Raw genomic sequence first — 16,824 nt, 5'->3', positions numbered from 1 at the left:
ACGCATGCGCCACTGAGCCGTCTCGGGCTACGTGACTCATCTTGCGCCGCATTCACCGAGAATGACAGCTAGGCCGGGCCTCCTCCTGTGAGCGTTGCATGGGCCCGTCGGCTTTGAGCCGAGGTTGGCAATATAGCTACATCAAAGGTTAACCAAGTGAAACCAAGTCTCAACCAGACTGAGCCAAGCTTTTGCTTTGCATATCCAAAGTTAGCTGAGCTAAGCCGCAACCATTTTTGCTGTCTACACGTCTTGTGTGCCTTTCGAACTGCTCAAGTCTTGTCTCCATATGGCCCCTTTAAAAATGTATTCTCAACAATGCATGCCTGCAATGTAGTGCAGCCGACCTTCAAGGCACTCGGTGTAATTCAGCCCACCTTCGGCAATTATTTGAAAATTCCCACCTGGGAGATTGTTATTTTTTTCTTTTTTCACTCTTTACAGGATCAACATTCGCCTGCAGACTGCAAAGGCCTCATAAAGTAAAGCTAATACAAGCCCAAATTTCACGCAGCTCACAATCAATTTGGCGATGCTTTTTCCAGCAATTGCTGTGCAGAAGATTTATTTGACGTTTTTTTTATTGCGACAGTATGCTTGTTGGCGGAAATACTATGTTACAAGTATAGATTAACTCCCGTTTCGCGAAGAAACGCAAGGAGGGAGCGGTGGTGGGGTCCCCATATCCACCAATGAAGGTCAGGTGGTCTGCCAGGGTGGAGGCCTGTGCCTCGAAGGTGTCGTGTTCTGGCCGCTTTCAATGAAGGGCACGTCCACAGCAAGTGTTCTGTGTCGGCATGTTCGGCAGGAGCCGTGCAAAAGGAGCAGTTCTGTGCAAACCGGGCACGGTAGCATGGTGGCCACTCCCGGGTAACAGCGGGAGAGTGCACAGCTCAATAAAGCCACTTCAAGATTATGGCGAGGTATTAATAATTGCTTCTTTAAATCAACAACGTACTTTACATTATGGCTGGCCCAGTGGCATGGGCATATTTAAAAAGAACTAGAAAAACTTAACACAAAAAGAAATACCCCAACGATGTTGGTTCCATTGTGCACTGGCTTGGCAGCAACCATCTTATGCAAGTGATGCGCCATCTTCCAATCTTCATAACTCTCCCTCTCCATCACTTTCTCTTTTCACTCTAGTTGCACACAAAGGCAAAACGTCAACTGAAATGGGACCTAAAGCCAAGCTCAGTGTTGTGCTAGTGACTGAGCTCGTTTTGCAAAGTTTAAATACACAAGTTCGTGTAATCTGAAAAAGCATGCCAACAAAGTTGCAAGTTTATTTATTTGACAGTTCCACACTTATACATAACTGTCCTTTTCATATAACTGCTTTCTATATACATGTACACGCAGTGCTACGACGTTATCTCGCTCGGTTTTGACCACCCTCGCCCTAAAATCTTGTTCTGGCTACTTGTGAAAGCAAACAACCTTTTAGGACATGTCAAAAACCAACTGCAGCTTTTTAGGTTGCTCGAACACCAACAAAGATTACTGAAGAGCCATTTTGCGCATTTCCTGGCCCAAACGTCAGAAAAGACATGAGCAAATCACACCCATCAGCCGTATGTTACAATGTTGCCTCATTTAGACCCAGTGATCGGATGTGGCTACGGGTACAGTGACAGGTTAGCTTAACACTGCAACACCAGATTACTTCAGTTCTAGTGATTGAAGCTTCGCTTGGGCCATAAACAAAAAGATCACGTTACAAGGATGACATGACTCATTATCTGACAGCCACCTATGCTGCTTTATCTGTGATGTGAGGCACACTGTCTATAGACACTGTGTGAGGTTCTGCTTTTTCTTAAATTAAAAACACTGACCCTTTACAGCAGAAAGCTGCATAGGGTCACCTTGGAGCTATAATTCATTCCAGAAGCTGCATGCAGCACTGTAGAGGCTACACTGTTGCCAACAATCCACCCACCCAGCACACCTGACTCACCGTGAAGGGACTTTGAAAGGACATTTCCGTCTCCCGTCAGGGCAGGTGTAACCTCCCGGGCGCCCATTATCGCTTTCTTTCAGGACGAGTTACGCGCCATCAGTGGGCAGACTGTTGATATAACCTGTACAGTGCTGCACGCAGCTTCTGGGATGAACTGTAGAAGCTGACTCAGCATGGAAACTCTACTGTGTGTTCAGCCCAGGATATCATTGTCACCTTATCCAACGAACCATTTTAGTGAAATGTTTGAGAACTTCGCTGTGGCCACACCTCAAAGGGTGGCTTTTGCAATTGTCGTGATAACTGAACGACGAGGGTGTTGGTACCCGACGTATGAAACTGGCAACTGTAACTGGTGTGCTGTGATGTTCAAGTGTTGCACTAGATTATGCAATGGCATTTTATTAATATACATGACGGTGTATATGGTCCCAGAACGGCCAATTAAGTAAACGCAGCTTAACAATTAGAAAGTTTCAGGGCCCAGGAATTGCAACTAGCTCAACATCCACAGGCCAATTTCACAACGCTGGTCTGTGCCACGCACCTGGCGCCTGGTGGCACATGCAGACCGACTGTTCAGTGTCACCAGAAAGATTTGCACTCTTAGATGTAGGTCACTATTTTTCTGAAAACATTACCAGTGCCTGTCAATGTGTTTATCTCCAGAAGAGTACACAAGAAAAAGCAGCTCTCGCCGACGATAGAAAGCCGGCTGAAGTGCCTGCTTTCAGCCAAGGGAGTGCTCTACAGGCAACACTCGTTGCCTATAGGTCAACTCATTTTACCGCCTTACCTTTCGCCATGTAAACTGCTATTGGGTCCACCCACAGTGGAAAGTCTGAGGCAGCTGCCCAAATAATCAGCCCACCTACTTGCAATACCCACCAGCCACAGTGTGCATCATATTATTTTTTCACCCCCTCCCCCCCTCCCACCCTTGCACATATGTAAATCCCACCAAAGCCACAAACACATCTGAACTTCAACCATAATACTGTAGTTTGTTTTGCAAGCCCACAATACTGTTCAGCTGGAGGCTGCAGCATTCACCAGTGTTGCGCATTCAGCACAGGTTGGTCCCTGTGACATCACCAAGCTAGCCAACTAAGACTGCAAGGAACTGCCCTGGGCACCGCCACCCAAAATTTAATGCGTGTTAAAAAACTGGCACGTTTGCTGTATAATTGAGCCGGTCAGTTTTTGTTGTTGTTGTGATAGATCTTTTTTAAAAAGGGTTTAAGGGCTTACTTAACTGAGCTGCAGTTCTGGTGCAAAAAACACAAAACGACTCCAGATTAGATGAATTCTTTTTAATAGCAACTTAAATATTTCCCTTATTGTACATACAAAATGTACTGTATACAAAAATGTGTTGTATATACAAAAATATAACTTCATTAAAGAAAAAAGAAATGCACTATGAATGGCAGGTATCTGCTCTTGGCACCGATCAGTTCTCGTCAGACAAACACGGAAACAACGCACAGCAACTGACGGGTTCCGAGAAACCTTCCCTAGGGGAGGTGGGAGTTTTTTTTATATATATATATATTTTTTAATTTTCCCTCTTCTTCAACAAATGGCCAATAGAAAACTGAACAGTGCCAGCACATTGGCACTAAATTTTTCTGCGAGTATATGCGGTATTTGGCAGGTTTTCACTTAAAAAAGAGAAATACACAATTGAGAAGCATCTGAACAGGAAACTATAACTTGACCTCTAGTATGCTTTGTTTTTTCTCCACCTGTCAGATGAAAGCTGTGGTGATGACAGGCCCATGTTTTCATGTAAACCGAAAACTATTCGAAACTGCAAGCACTTGCGGCATCTGTTGCTGGAAGTCATCCCACTTTGCCATTTTATGCTTTTAAGTCAGAAAGGGGCTTCCTGCACATACATTTCTCAATTACATCGAGCACTGCACACAAGGACCACCTATTCCCAGCGGAAAAACATCCCTCGGCTAAAAGCGAGAGCAGACAGCACTGCACGCTCCGTGATTATGTATTATATTAGGCATGGAAACATCTCTACGAAAAAAAAGACAAGATGCGGCAGTCTCACGCTAGGCTAAAAGAAAAGAAAAAGCGGCGACACGTTCTTCACGCCTGCTAAAGAGTGCCATTAAAATGTCCACCTAAACAAACACAATGACAAGAGTATGGCCCCGTTCTTCTGGTCCAAGGTGACACATTTGACTATATCACTTACAAAAATGTGTTACCCACCCCACCACTATGATGAGAAGGGAAAAATGCACAAAGCAGGCGCCTGATAAGCAGGCCTACCTGCATGGGGTAGTCCTGGCATACACCTGTGCAGTGCCCCTCAATGAACTGAGCCTTTGTGCAGCACAACTGCACCGACACTGGTGGCAGTTCTCCGAGGCAGGTACCCACCTCCTCATTACTGGCAGGCATATACTACCAAGGCGTTAACGACTACACAATAACCTGCTCACACACATGTACACTGAAGCACTGCTTCCAGGCACTGGACATGTAAAATGGCACCAAAAAGTGGTGCATGAACACTGCGGGCAGCGAGTGACCCTGCACAGACATTTCGGTGCTCGGAGAGGCCGTGTTTTGCACCAGCTGGCCAGAGCCTTCAAATACACAAGCCACAACACCAAAAACACCGACAGCACAGCCACTTAAATGCAGGTACTACCAAGCTTGGACCCTAAGGCAGAGTAGGCAGTGTTACAAAACTAGAATGCAGGCACACCTGGCAAATGCAATGTTTCAGCACATGTTCAATGCCCCAACAACATGGTCAGGCTGAAATAAGGCATCTGTCAGCAAACCTACAGGCATACTACATTCGTGGATATTGGGAGAAAAAAACGTATTTACACTTGACTGAACAAATCCCAGCTAATATATATATATTTAAAAAAAAAAAAACAGAAGCAACAAAAATCTTTGCGAGCCAGTGGCGCATTTGGTAAGGACCTCAGCATTTCTAAAATCCCACTAAGAGGAAGTTCATGTGATTCAAGCAAGTTCAAGCAGACTGCTGCACTTCATGTGTCACAAAATGTACATGCCTGTACTGCCTCTATTTAGAATTTTGTGGATATTACATACATTAGTAATCATGCATGCCTTTCTACCATGGTGTTGCATTATTTGCACTCCCAGCATACATACACCAATTCTTCTGCTTTTGACTGTTGCAGTTCATAGCAAATAAAGTGCAAGAAAACTAGACACGTACCACATTCAATAAAAAAAATTGTATTTGAGCAACTGTCATGAAAATTGATCGAAATGGACGCTGCAATGCACTGCTGAAGTAATAAATTTTTTTTAATTTATATCGAACAAGCAGCTTGGAATATATGCAATTTTTTTCATAGACATTATGTGAAACTTTCGGAGAAATCTGCACAATGGGTACTTACAATTTCTATGCCGTTATTATTTAGAGGAACCAAGCAGTGCACTAGGGTTATTTTAGACTAACAGCTCGCCTACAATAAAAGAGGTAATGCGAGTCAAAAGTTCATGGTTAGGGAAAAAACAACAACATTTTAATCATGCTTTTCAACAATGAACGTTCGGCTTGCATATCCTCTGAAGCATTTGATTTAATTTAGTTTGTTTAACCCACAGCGCACACGAGAAGGGGCATGGGAAGAAAAGTTGGTCAAGGCAACTTGACATACCCACCATTCCGATGTAGCAGGTATGGCAGCTTTGGCAAATGTCATATATTCATGGCAAGCACAGCGAAAAAAGAAGGACATAACAAGTTTTGCAGTTGACTGTGAGCTAGAAGATATGAAACAACCCTCACTGCACTCCTAGGTTCCTCTAGATCAGTGGTTCTCAAATGGGGATCCGCGGACCCTAGGGGGTCCGCGAAGCCATTTCTAGGATCCGCAAAACCCTCACCCGCTTTTTTTTTTTCCAGACTTGCATACTTGAAAAGCAAATACCGAAACAGGTTGAATGTGGCTGCAGATATGCAACTCTGTTTAAGCGCGACTGTGCCACGTATTGATGAACTGTCCAAAATGAAGTGATGTGGCACGTTTGTTTGATGTTTTTGGTAGCAATAAAAGGCACCTGTTTCACGCTCCAGTTGTGTTAATTTACCTACGTACCCCCCCCCCCCCCCCCCCCTCCCTCCCCTCCGCTGCAAGGGGTCCCCCATCACTTCCACCAGTCCACAAGGGGTCCCCGACACATCCATGGCTGAGAACCACTGCTCTAGATTATGGCTGATAAAAAATCCTACGCATCCATGTAGCTGTGTTTTTTCCGAAAACATGGCAAAGCTCGTAAATGAAAAATTGTGTATTTCGAACTATTTATTCTACATAAAAATTTATTTGATATTTGTGATCAACACACTGCCACAGAAGTCCGCAAATTTTCAAGACAATGGCTCAAATATTAAAAAAATAAAATAAAAACTCGACATCCAGTAAGCTCTGCCAGGTGACCATGGAGTTTGTAGGAATGAAACATTAGCCACACTAGGATTTGTTCAAATGCATTGTTCATTCAAAAACAGTTTTGCTGTTAGCCACCCAAATTTTAAAAAAAAAAGCTAATGTCCCATCAAAGTATTTCAGTGCCTTGAAACTTCCTTGGCAACAGCTGGAAACTTCCACACTTTGTGCTTGATGTTTTTTTAGCTAGATTGCACCAGCCGCAAAGCTTCGGCAGTTGATAAGCAGTAAGAAAAAAATTACCTCCACAAAGCTGCAGTATTATATGGCTAAAAAAATGTGAAAAGGATTTAAAAATTAAATTTGAAACAATCTAAACTTTTGCTTTTCTTTTAAGTTGCTCAGATGAATGCTGTCAAACATCTTGTTCAGCCTTATCTTTTGAATGGAGATTTACAGCACCGTTCCTGCCTTAAAAGGTGACCTTCGTCCATAACAAGACATGATTACTAACATAACTGAAACAAGGAAGGACAGAAGACGCTGAACAACACTAGACTTCAGCTTCAGATGAGAATGCAAATTTGAACTGAAATACCAGCTACTGGGTCATTTGCGATTCCCCACATCCCAAGCACCAAATTTTCTGTTACATGCGGGAGCAGTATTGATTGACACAGTCAAGCTAAAGGCACGACTTTTGGCACACAGTGGCAATATTACAATGCCTGAAACTAGGGTGAAGTGTCAGAATACAGCAAAATGTAAATGTGGAGTCAAATGGCTCTGGATTCAGGCTAAAATGTGCTTTGTTCGATGCTTTACAAAGCTTCACAGGTAAACTGTGTAACAAAAATGTTTGCACAGGTTTTGTCCTTCTGAGCATAATGGCATTGCAGTGCTGGGAGCACCCCACCGAGTTTCAGCAGCAGAGAATGAAAATCTTTCTTTGGTGCAGGGGGCGCTGGCATTCCACTCTATGGAAACAGGAGCATGGGTGACGGAACATGGGTTCTATGCCCACTTCGCACCAGTAGCGTGAGAGGCAAATCTGGATTGCTAAGGCGCTATTCACGACGGGAACTCGATGGCCGTAATGATGCTCCTGATCCCGCCAGCACGAAATAGAAGTTTTGAGCACAGGTGCCTAGGAAAAGGAGTTATGCACACATAATGAGGGCCCAAGTGCAAAGCAGGCAGGACAAAAAAGGAAAAAGCAAAGGCAAGATGAACATTAATGCTTCCTTGCATTTGTCTTCTTTCATTGTTCACCCCCCTCACCCCACCGATTGTACCCCCGTACTATTGATGTCGGATTGCCAACTTGCCCGGAAATCGGCAATTCGAAATGCACGCAAAACTGCAGCAGTTTTGGCGTCAATACTGTCATCAATGTTGCAATACTTGCAAGACAAGTTGGTGATTACAGCTAGACAGACACAGCTTTGCAAAAAGGAAAAAAGAGAGTGTCCTTTGCGTGGACACCTAGCTTGTCCAAAAGTGAAAATGCTCAGTAACAAGGCACTTTGCACAGGCAGCTTGCTTAGCTCCAGAAAAGGCAATGCAGGTCCCACAAACCACACGCAGGAGCAAGTTCATGATGGCCCTCGATAATTCCCGCCTTGCTGTATCAGCATCACAGTCACAGAATGTCCGAAAGGAATTCAGCGGGAACACTGCTTCTTTTTCAACCTGACCAACCTCGCTACGATTGTGTTCTCGAATAAAGAGCACTAAGCTTCCGCAGGCGAGCACAGAAACTGCCTCAGAGCAAGTGGCCCTCTCAGCTGTACTCACACTACCCAACTTCAGACATTAGTATCCTAGGAGCCCTGACACAACAGCACAGCATAAAATCGGCTTCCGGTCTGGAAGAATGGGGAATTTGGGGAGCGTGTCAAAGCTTCGCAAGTTCTTTCTTGCCAGTTGAGGGGGTAGCCTCAGACAAAGCTGATGTTGCAGTCGTGGTTGGCCTTGGCTGCTGCCAGCAGGGCCGGCTCCTCGTCGTCGGAGGGGTAGCCCCCCTGGGGTCGCGAGGGCGGTCGCGGTGGGGGGCCCCGCTGCTTCGCCTTTGGGGGCAGTGGCGGCGGCGGGGAGGGGCCCGCCACAGCAGCGTCCAGGTTCCGCACCAGCTCCCGGCACACCCACAGCTCACCTGCGCATGCACACAGGCCTGAGCCCCTCACAGGAACACAAGCGTCGTTCTGCCTGGCAACCTTTGCTCCCAGCCTCCCCAGCAGCTACAAGGCCATTGACAGGGCTCACCATCTCTTGCCCGGGGGCCCGAGTCCTTCTGCCGCAGGCGCTCAACCAGAGGGCTCTTCTCGGTGCTGACCCGCAGTGCAGGGGACTGCAGGTACATGCCGTGGCTCTTGGTGCACTGCCGCAATTCCACCTGCGCATGAGCAAGTGTGAGAATATACCTTCTTCTGTTGAGTCACGCGAGGGACCTTTCCCTGAAAAAAGGTGACAGGCAGATAGAGCATTGAATACATCGAATACTGTGTAAGCCCTGCTTAATATTGAATCCAATCTACAGCACCCTTCTATGGTTCAAACAGGCTTCTCCCCACGATGGGCCGCAGTGGTTGCATTTGCTTTTGCCGGCCTCAGCCAATCCCACAGTGCCCATAATACATCATATGTTCTAGTGCGGGAAATGAGCTAGTGGGTCGCATGGCCATTCCCTTTTTTCCTAATTATATAGCTTATTTGAGTGAAGCTTGCATTAAAGGGCTGGTGAAGAGCTTCTCAAAAAAATTTGGTTGGGGACATTACATTATGGTTTTCTTGACGCTGAATTCAAAAAACATGTTTATTTTATGCGTAAATGCACCCAAACCATCTGCTTTCGTCAAAATAAATGGCCCCTGCCCGGGGGCGGGGTTAGAGCCCTGGCTGCCTTTCGCAATTGGCCAGCGGCAGATGACGTCATATTCAGGCCGAGCCGTGACCGCCCGGCCTTAAGATCTGTTCCCGTTCCCGTTCCCGTTCTGTTCCCGTTCAGATACGGGCCAGAAGGTCCTCTGGTGAATGGAAGGCTCACACAATCTGTCCTTAGAATGGGAGAGCCTGAGGGAAGTATAAAACGCAACAAGTTCGCTCGCGGCGAGCTTTAGAAAGGGGTTTTCCCGCAACGACTCATGGCCAACTTCTGTTTCTCAGGTCCAGGGAAGTTGTGCAGATATTGGTTTGCCGCTTTCACTACCAGCGCTAGTCACAATTACTAGCACAATTTTTCAACAAACCATCATCTCCTTCCTCGAATGTGGAACTTTGTTTTTACATTTGGACAGGCGGCAACAAGCTCTGTGCAGCCACCTGCGATGCGCGCAGGCAGCAGCTAGCGATGCAGCCGCCGCCGGTCGCCGCGTCACACGGAGGCGCTGGTGCCGGGTTGCTGCTCGGCCAGTCAGCGGAATGTGGCATTGCTGCACATACGCAGTTTTAGAATGGGGGAACCGAACGTTGGTGGCCCCCCAAAAGGTAGAGGAACCCAAATGCAGCACGCTGGTCCCCGACGAGCTTTGGAAGAATGCCTTCCCCAACAGCTCCAGCTTGCAAAGATCACCTCGGATGTTGGAAACTTTAGGCTTAGCACTGAGGCAGATATTTGGTCGCTTTTATCTCTATAATTGTGAAATGTTAATTGTGAATGAACACACTATCATTACCCTTTCTCACATGTGGAGCCTTATTTTCACGTTGATAGTCAATCCAGCGATCGGTGCTGTGTTTATTCTTGCGCGCAGGTAACGCCATATATCGGCCTCTCGCCGCATCTCGTGCTCGGGCAGGTTCATTTGCTGCCGTCGACGAGCCTCCGCGTCCGGTCGGCGCTACGCATTGCGATACCAATTCGATCACCTCTTACAAAATCGCCTTGGATGACAATCCCTAACACAATTTTTCTCCACACTATCATCCACTCTCTTGTACGTTTACCTTGCTTTTCGCGACGGCCTTGATTCTGGACGGCAGCGAAGAGTGGTTGCTGCTGCGGCATGCGTGGTTCGAGTCGTCTCGTGGGCCGTACGGGCATGCACGACCGGCAAGTGTGCGGAGTGCTTCCGCGCGCAGAAAACGCTTCATGCTTTCCAGCTTGCTTGATTTCTTCTTAAAATCTACCCCCTTAGCTAAGCTGTCATCACAGCCAACAACGTTGACCGGGAAAACAAGCAAGGAGTTCGGGAATCCCAGAGCGCTGCGGCCCCTCAAATTTTCTAATCCCCTTATAATAATGGATCAGAAACTTGGGGTACCTCCGTATTTGTTTAAGCCCGTCGCTTCGCGTATCAAGCACAGAGCACCCGACGGCACGGCCGGCCCCGACTACTCGTGAAGGCAATGTAGTAGCCATGGGCACTCGAGTAGGAATCTGGTATCTAGAAGTCGCCTTAGGGAATCACACAGTAGCATTACTGTTAAAAATCGACGCAGAAGCAACTCTAGACAATAAAGATTTATATAAGTGCAGATTACACGCCTGCTTAATTCGGAACTTTGTCCAGAAAACTGCGACACAGCGAAGCGGCGGCGCACGCCATTCGTTGGCCGTTTTCCGAATATGAGTCTACTTCTGGTTGCTGCCTCTCGATTTCTCGCTCTTCCGGCGATGCGGGAGGGAGCAGTGGGCGGGGCGTAGGGTCAACTTTATCGACGAATACCGCTGTCCCCAAGCTAAAAATGCCGAAAAAAGTTTATAGGCATAAACTGACCAATGTAAAAATTGTAAAAAGTAGAGTTTTACCCAGTTTTAAAAGCGCTTCAGTAGCCCTTTAAAAGTGGTGTCAGTATTACTCTAACGAGGCAATTTTTTTAATGAACCAAACTTGCATTTTGCGTTGCGCTGCTGAGCATGAGGTCGCGGGTTCGATTCCCGGCCGCGGCGGCCGCTTTTCTGATGGAGGCAAAAAGCAAAAACGCCCGTGTGTACGAGATTTCGGCGCACGTTAAAGATCCCCAGGTGGTCAAAATTAATCCGGAGCCCTCCACTACGGCGCGCCTCATCGCCCGCGTTGCGTCGGCGCGTTAAAACCCTACAATCAATCAATCAATCAAACTTGCATTTTGTCTTCATGGTCCCTTTAACGCCATCACACAACCAGACTTGCAGCTTGCAGGTTTGCAGGCTCCATTAGACTTGTCTGAACAATGAGAACACAGCACGCGTCGTTCCGTGCTTGTTTGCTTACGTCGCTATGTGATCCCAAAAAGCACCCATGTTTGTGGTGCCCCTACACACTGGGCTTTCCAGCAGAAGGTATTTTTGGGAAACGTGGACAACTTCAAACCTCTAAGCACAGCGTGACACTGGCGTGGATGAGCAGAACATGCCCCTATGGCGGAAGCAGCGGAACAAACTTTTAACTGCGCTGCCATGTGAATGGCCTTCACAAAAGCCAAGAGCAGTGCTTGGAGAAGAGCAGAGGTAGAGAATGATGTCGCCGACTTTATCCGAAGGCAAAGAGAAGGTAGAATGTCCATGAAGACAGAGATAATATAGGCGAAGGCGAGGGAGATAGCAAGCATTCGAGGCACTGCACTGACCCAGTTCAAGGCCAGTAGGGGCTGGGTCACTTGGTTCGGGTTCAGCCCATGACGGCAGATGTCTGTGAGCCAAAACCTACCAACTGACTTCGAGGAGAAGCTAGTTGCATTCCAGCGCTTTGTTCAAGGAGTGGCTCCTTTTGGAGCCACTCCTTGAACAAAGTACAAACTTTGAACAAAGTACAATGCTTGGAGTACAAACTGGGCCAGACCGGTAATGCCCGCCAGACCCTGGTGTACCGTATTTACATGATTGTAGGTCAACCCTTTTTTTCATATTTGACAATCCAATGTTGGGGGGTCGACTTAGAATCCAAATCGTCTACCGCTAGTAATGGCAACAGAAACGAGAAATTGGGGGTGCTATGAGGTGGGGACAGCTTTGCACCCTCGTTCCCATGGCTATGGTCTAAAGTGTGAACCGCATGGGGCGTTTTCTACCGTGAATACCACCCGCACGCTGCGCTTCACGATCGGCCAAGGCAACATGGCAGCGTCACCAGCCGCAAAGAGGTGCGCGTAGCTCCAGCGACCGCTTCTAACCGCTCTTTAAGATATCACTGAAGGCAAAAACGAAGACTTTTGTACAGGAAAGGAGCTGATAATGTGGTCTAACACGACACTATAGAGCATCATTCGCGCCGCTAGGGAAAGCGCCAATCAAATATCCACCACCGTGGTAAGCCTTAACATCTCCGGCGGCGCCAGCCGGCTGTCCCGAGTGCTTTCAAACTGCCGCCATGAAGAGCGCGCCTCCCTATTGGGGCAAGTTGTCAGGCCCACTGCCGCGCTTGTCACGCGTCATACCGAGGTAGAACTTAAAACGCTTAAAAACAGTAGAAGCAAAAGTCGCCCGCGCAACGCCGACGCGCATGAATCGCGTGCAAAAATGCGCCAAGAAGCGTTTTATTCGTCTCTAATAAACAAAATGAGTATTAGCAAATCCCTTGATTCAATTCGCGGCGCTAACGTTGCCCAAATCATATCACATTGTTCAGTACACTTCCGAACGCGATGGTGGGAGGTTAGTCGCTCAAAAGTACATCGTGCGCGGCCGCTTCTGTCAGCCGCCATGTTGTTTGTTTTGGTATCGCGCGGCAGTGGCCGCTGCTGGTTGCTTCGATGGTTGTCATCTCGCAGCGAATGTGTTCTTCCTGCTCAACCCATGGCGCGTGGTTATAGAAAAGCTTTTCTTTTTTTACATCTACCGCGCATACCGCGAGCGCACGGCTCTTGTGGGAGCATTGACCATTGATGGCAGAGCTGCCGTGTGGGTTGACAGAAGTGCTTATCTTTGCGATACGATTTTCTAGGCAGCGCTCGCATTCTTCTTTTCTTTCTTTCTTCTTTTTTTTTTTTTTTGAGAGATGCAATTTTTTGGGGTCGACTTACATTCGAGTCGACTTACAATCGTGCAAATACGGTATTTCAACATGCTTGTGGCCTACACAGTGAAACATACGGGTGCGAAACAATTGAAAGTGAAAACTGCAGGCTACAAAAAGCAAAACACCACCATGATGTTGTGTTGCAAGTCCGATGGGCGAAAGCTGCCGCCCTAGATTAATTTTAAAGACTCTTTCAGCTCGTAAGTTTTCCCTAAAAACATCGTCATGCGTGCTCATGAGAATGGATGGATGAGGGGTGCCCTCGTTGAAGATTGTGTAAAGACCATTTGGCAATGCCGTCCCGGGACCCTGACGTTTAAGGAGTCACTCCTGGCTGTCGGCTCCTACTACGGCCACTTGACAAATGCCATAAAATCTGCGCTTTTGGAGGACGGTACGGACATTATGGTAATACCAAGCAGCATGACGCACCAGCAACCGCTTGACGTGGCCATCAAAAAGCTGTTTAAGGACAGGCTGAGGAAGCAATAGTGTTTGGTTGAAGCTGCAAGACCACCAGCTCACACCGACCGGGTGCACCAAGTGTGTTTTGCTCAGCCAAATGGCGAACTGGGTCGCCGCGGCATTGGATGATTGTGTAGAGGTCGCCACAGCGTCCTTTACACAATCTTCAGTCTAACCTATAAGGGGGAAGATGTAGAGGTCGCCACAGGCCAACCCCTTTGTTAGGCGGCCACCAGTGCATGGTGCCACTTGACAGTGCGATTACTTTGTGCATGTATACCGTCCCCAATAAAAGGTAGCGCCGTCTTATGGCTCGGCAACTACAGGTGTCCATCGTCTCATTCCGCGGGCTCGGTCGCTCGTGGCACGGTCTCGCGGCACCAGCCATGCGGCAGATTATATGGTCCTTCCGTAAGTGAGGATAGTGCGCCGTGTGAAAACAGCAACAAAGAGGAAAGCGATGTCGATGGCGACAATGACGGTGAGTGAGCACTGAACGTGCGACGACGAGCATCACAAGCGTACAAAAGTGCATGTCTTAATCCCAGTCAAATGTCTTTATAAATTCAGCTTACATTCAAGGTAAACTTTTTTTATACTTTCTGACCTTCCAAATTTCAGGGTCGGCCTAGAATCGAGGCCAGCCTAGATTGCAGTAAATACGGCAATCGATTTGACTAAGATGTGTCTCTCAATTGGAGATTTTGATTCATTTCCTCCCATGCAACAAACGGGCAGCTTCCTCGGTTGGCGGAGCAACTGTTCTCGATAAACTGGGATCCTGGACCTTTACGAACTTTTGTTCAAGTCTGTACAGCCTTCCAAATTTATAGCCGCATAGCTTTATTCTGGTGGACGTCAAGTTTTCCCTTGTAGAAATTTGCCCCACTTGTTCTTCAAAATACCACTTCCCCAACTTTTTTTTTTTTTTTTTTTTTGTGCATTACCCCTGCGCTAATCTTATCTTACTCGCCAACATGCCCTTGCTTTTCACTGTCACCCTATGTTGAAGGTACTGCACAACACGTCACGGCAATGGAAATGGGAGGAAGTAAATGTCTGTAACCAAACAGCATGGAAGTGCTAGCCAAAGCAGAACTTTCAGATGCCTAAGGCTACCACAAACACACATACTACTGAACTGCTAGGACCCCTAGAACTGTGGCCACACATGAACATCCTCTACCTAGTTCGCTGTTTCTATCTTAATTACATTTTTTTCCCTTACATTTTGTATCACCTTCAAATTATTTTTGCTCATCTGATGTAGCAACCTATGCCGTTGACAGGGCTGACCTCTACAGAATTCATTGAAGACTTTCCTGCCCTTTCCTTCATGGCAACACAACGTTTCCAGGATGCTGGGCAACTTTTCCAAAAATTAGAACAGAGCAAATAATATCTGAAATTTTAAACAAATTTAAGATCATCACTTTTGATGAAACAAATTTTTAATTATATGAATGGTTTTTGCTGCACCAAGGGATTTGCATCATTGAGATTCTACTGATTTTCCACATCACTAGTGGAAACCAGCGAAAGAATGCAAGCTCAGGAATGAAGGAATCTTGGGGTGAATGGGGAAATAACCATCAGCTAATACTTGCATTCACCTGGCAGCTTGCCAGTCATATAACCTACTGCTCTCTGAGAAAACATTTAGAACAGCCAAAATTTGCCCCACTGTGTGCAATACAATTTAATTTGATGAATTCATAACATACCAAACATGTACTAGTTGTGATCACATCACTGAGATTTCACTGTACTGTGTAGCAGCAGCACATCCCTGAAATCTTTAGAGAGACGTGCATTAGTTTAATGAAAATCGCACACCGATGCCCAATTTGTTACGTCGCCTCCACTGCCCACTGCTTGGTTGAACTAACACCCCTATTACACGGGCACTTACAAGGCGTGTCAGCGCAAACGGCAGTTGAATGCCGTAATGGCTGTGAGAACTGAACGGTGGTGGCTGTGCACATACGGAACTTTCCATGTTCAGTTCTGTTTGGATGTTTAATCACGTGACTTGAAATTTTACCTTGCAAATTCCAAAAAAAATTTTTTCTCTAATTATTTTCTGTGCTGCATGCTGCACAGTGGATGTCTTTTACTTTTCGCAACAATTTTTTGTAGCAGTACTGGACAACGTCACTTAGCCGATCCATGGTATTGCAAATGGCTGCAATTGTTGTGGTTTCGAGGTGGTGAAGCATCCTATTTCCTGATCCATCGCTTCTACTAACTGCAGCAGCACTGCCTTGCTAGAAGTTAATTAGCAAATGTGTCAATGGCAGTGTGCACAAAGAAGCATTTTTGTGGAAGTGCGCTCGCCTGCAGCGGGGACACGTTCTGTTGTTGCTGGGGGCTAAGGGGGGGGGGGGGCTGATGATGGAACGGACCGAAACAGCCCCAGAACGAAGATCGGCAAGCTCGGCTGGCTTTGATTGCCATTTGGTTTCCACCGGTGCTCACGCTGCCATATAATACCTGTGATACACAGCTATTTCAAGAGTTTTCCAAAGGCCTTCTAACCAATTTGTCTATCCTGTCCCCTTTTGTAAATGCATAGAGCACCCTTGTAAGTGAGAGTTCAACTGTCAATTGTGAGTTGCTGTGAAGAACAAGTATAACTCGACCTAACGGCCGTAAAGGGCAACTGCCGTTTTCTTTAACGGCCATTGAAGAGCCCATGTAACAGGGGTATAACACTGAATGCTGGCGTACCACGTCGAAATTCATCACTGCAACTGGTATCCCCCAAGAAATTGGTACCTGTACACGCGAACCAAGCTTTAATGTTGCTGCATGATTTACCCCCGAGACTCTGAAGGTGGGGACACTGAGCACTCACCACAGGAGGAAACAAGATGTCCAGGTCTGTCACACCAAGGTCGTCGAACTGCACTTTCCCATCGTGGATGGCATCCAGGAAGCGGGGCACCACGGACTCCCCGTGGGGCAACAGTCGCACGGCAGGAGAACCACGGTTTTCTGCAAATTGCGCGGACCAGACATCCGGTACGTAACAGCTCACAGCCAC

General features: G+C 46.9%; 1 protein-coding gene across 1 annotated transcript in view; it reads right to left on the bottom strand.

The window, feature by feature from the left end:
* Nucleotides 1–3,264: 3,264 nt before the first annotated feature.
* The window catches only part of LOC144156020 (regulator of G-protein signaling loco-like), a 55,796-nt gene continuing 42,236 nt past the window's right edge, over nt 3,265–16,824 (bottom strand). Inside the window, exons 13-15 of the mRNA XM_077687782.1 lie at nt 16,636–16,775; nt 8,641–8,770; nt 3,265–8,530 (exon numbers count right to left, since the gene is read on the bottom strand). Coding sequence (XP_077543908.1) covers nt 8,316–8,530; nt 8,641–8,770; nt 16,636–16,775 — 485 coding nt within the window. The 3' untranslated portion in view covers nt 3,265–8,315. The remainder of the gene's footprint in view (nt 8,531–8,640; nt 8,771–16,635; nt 16,776–16,824) is intronic.

The sequence above is a fragment of the Haemaphysalis longicornis genome, unplaced genomic scaffold (genome assembly GCF_048455015.1).
Source record: "Haemaphysalis longicornis isolate Haplotype H1 unplaced genomic scaffold, Haemaphysalis longicornis Haplotype H1 scaffold_1, whole genome shotgun sequence".
NCBI classification, from domain to species: Eukaryota; Metazoa; Arthropoda; class Arachnida; order Ixodida; family Ixodidae; genus Haemaphysalis; species Haemaphysalis longicornis.
The sequence above is the reverse complement of the archived record's forward strand: the minus strand, read 5'-3'. Positions and strand labels throughout refer to the sequence as shown.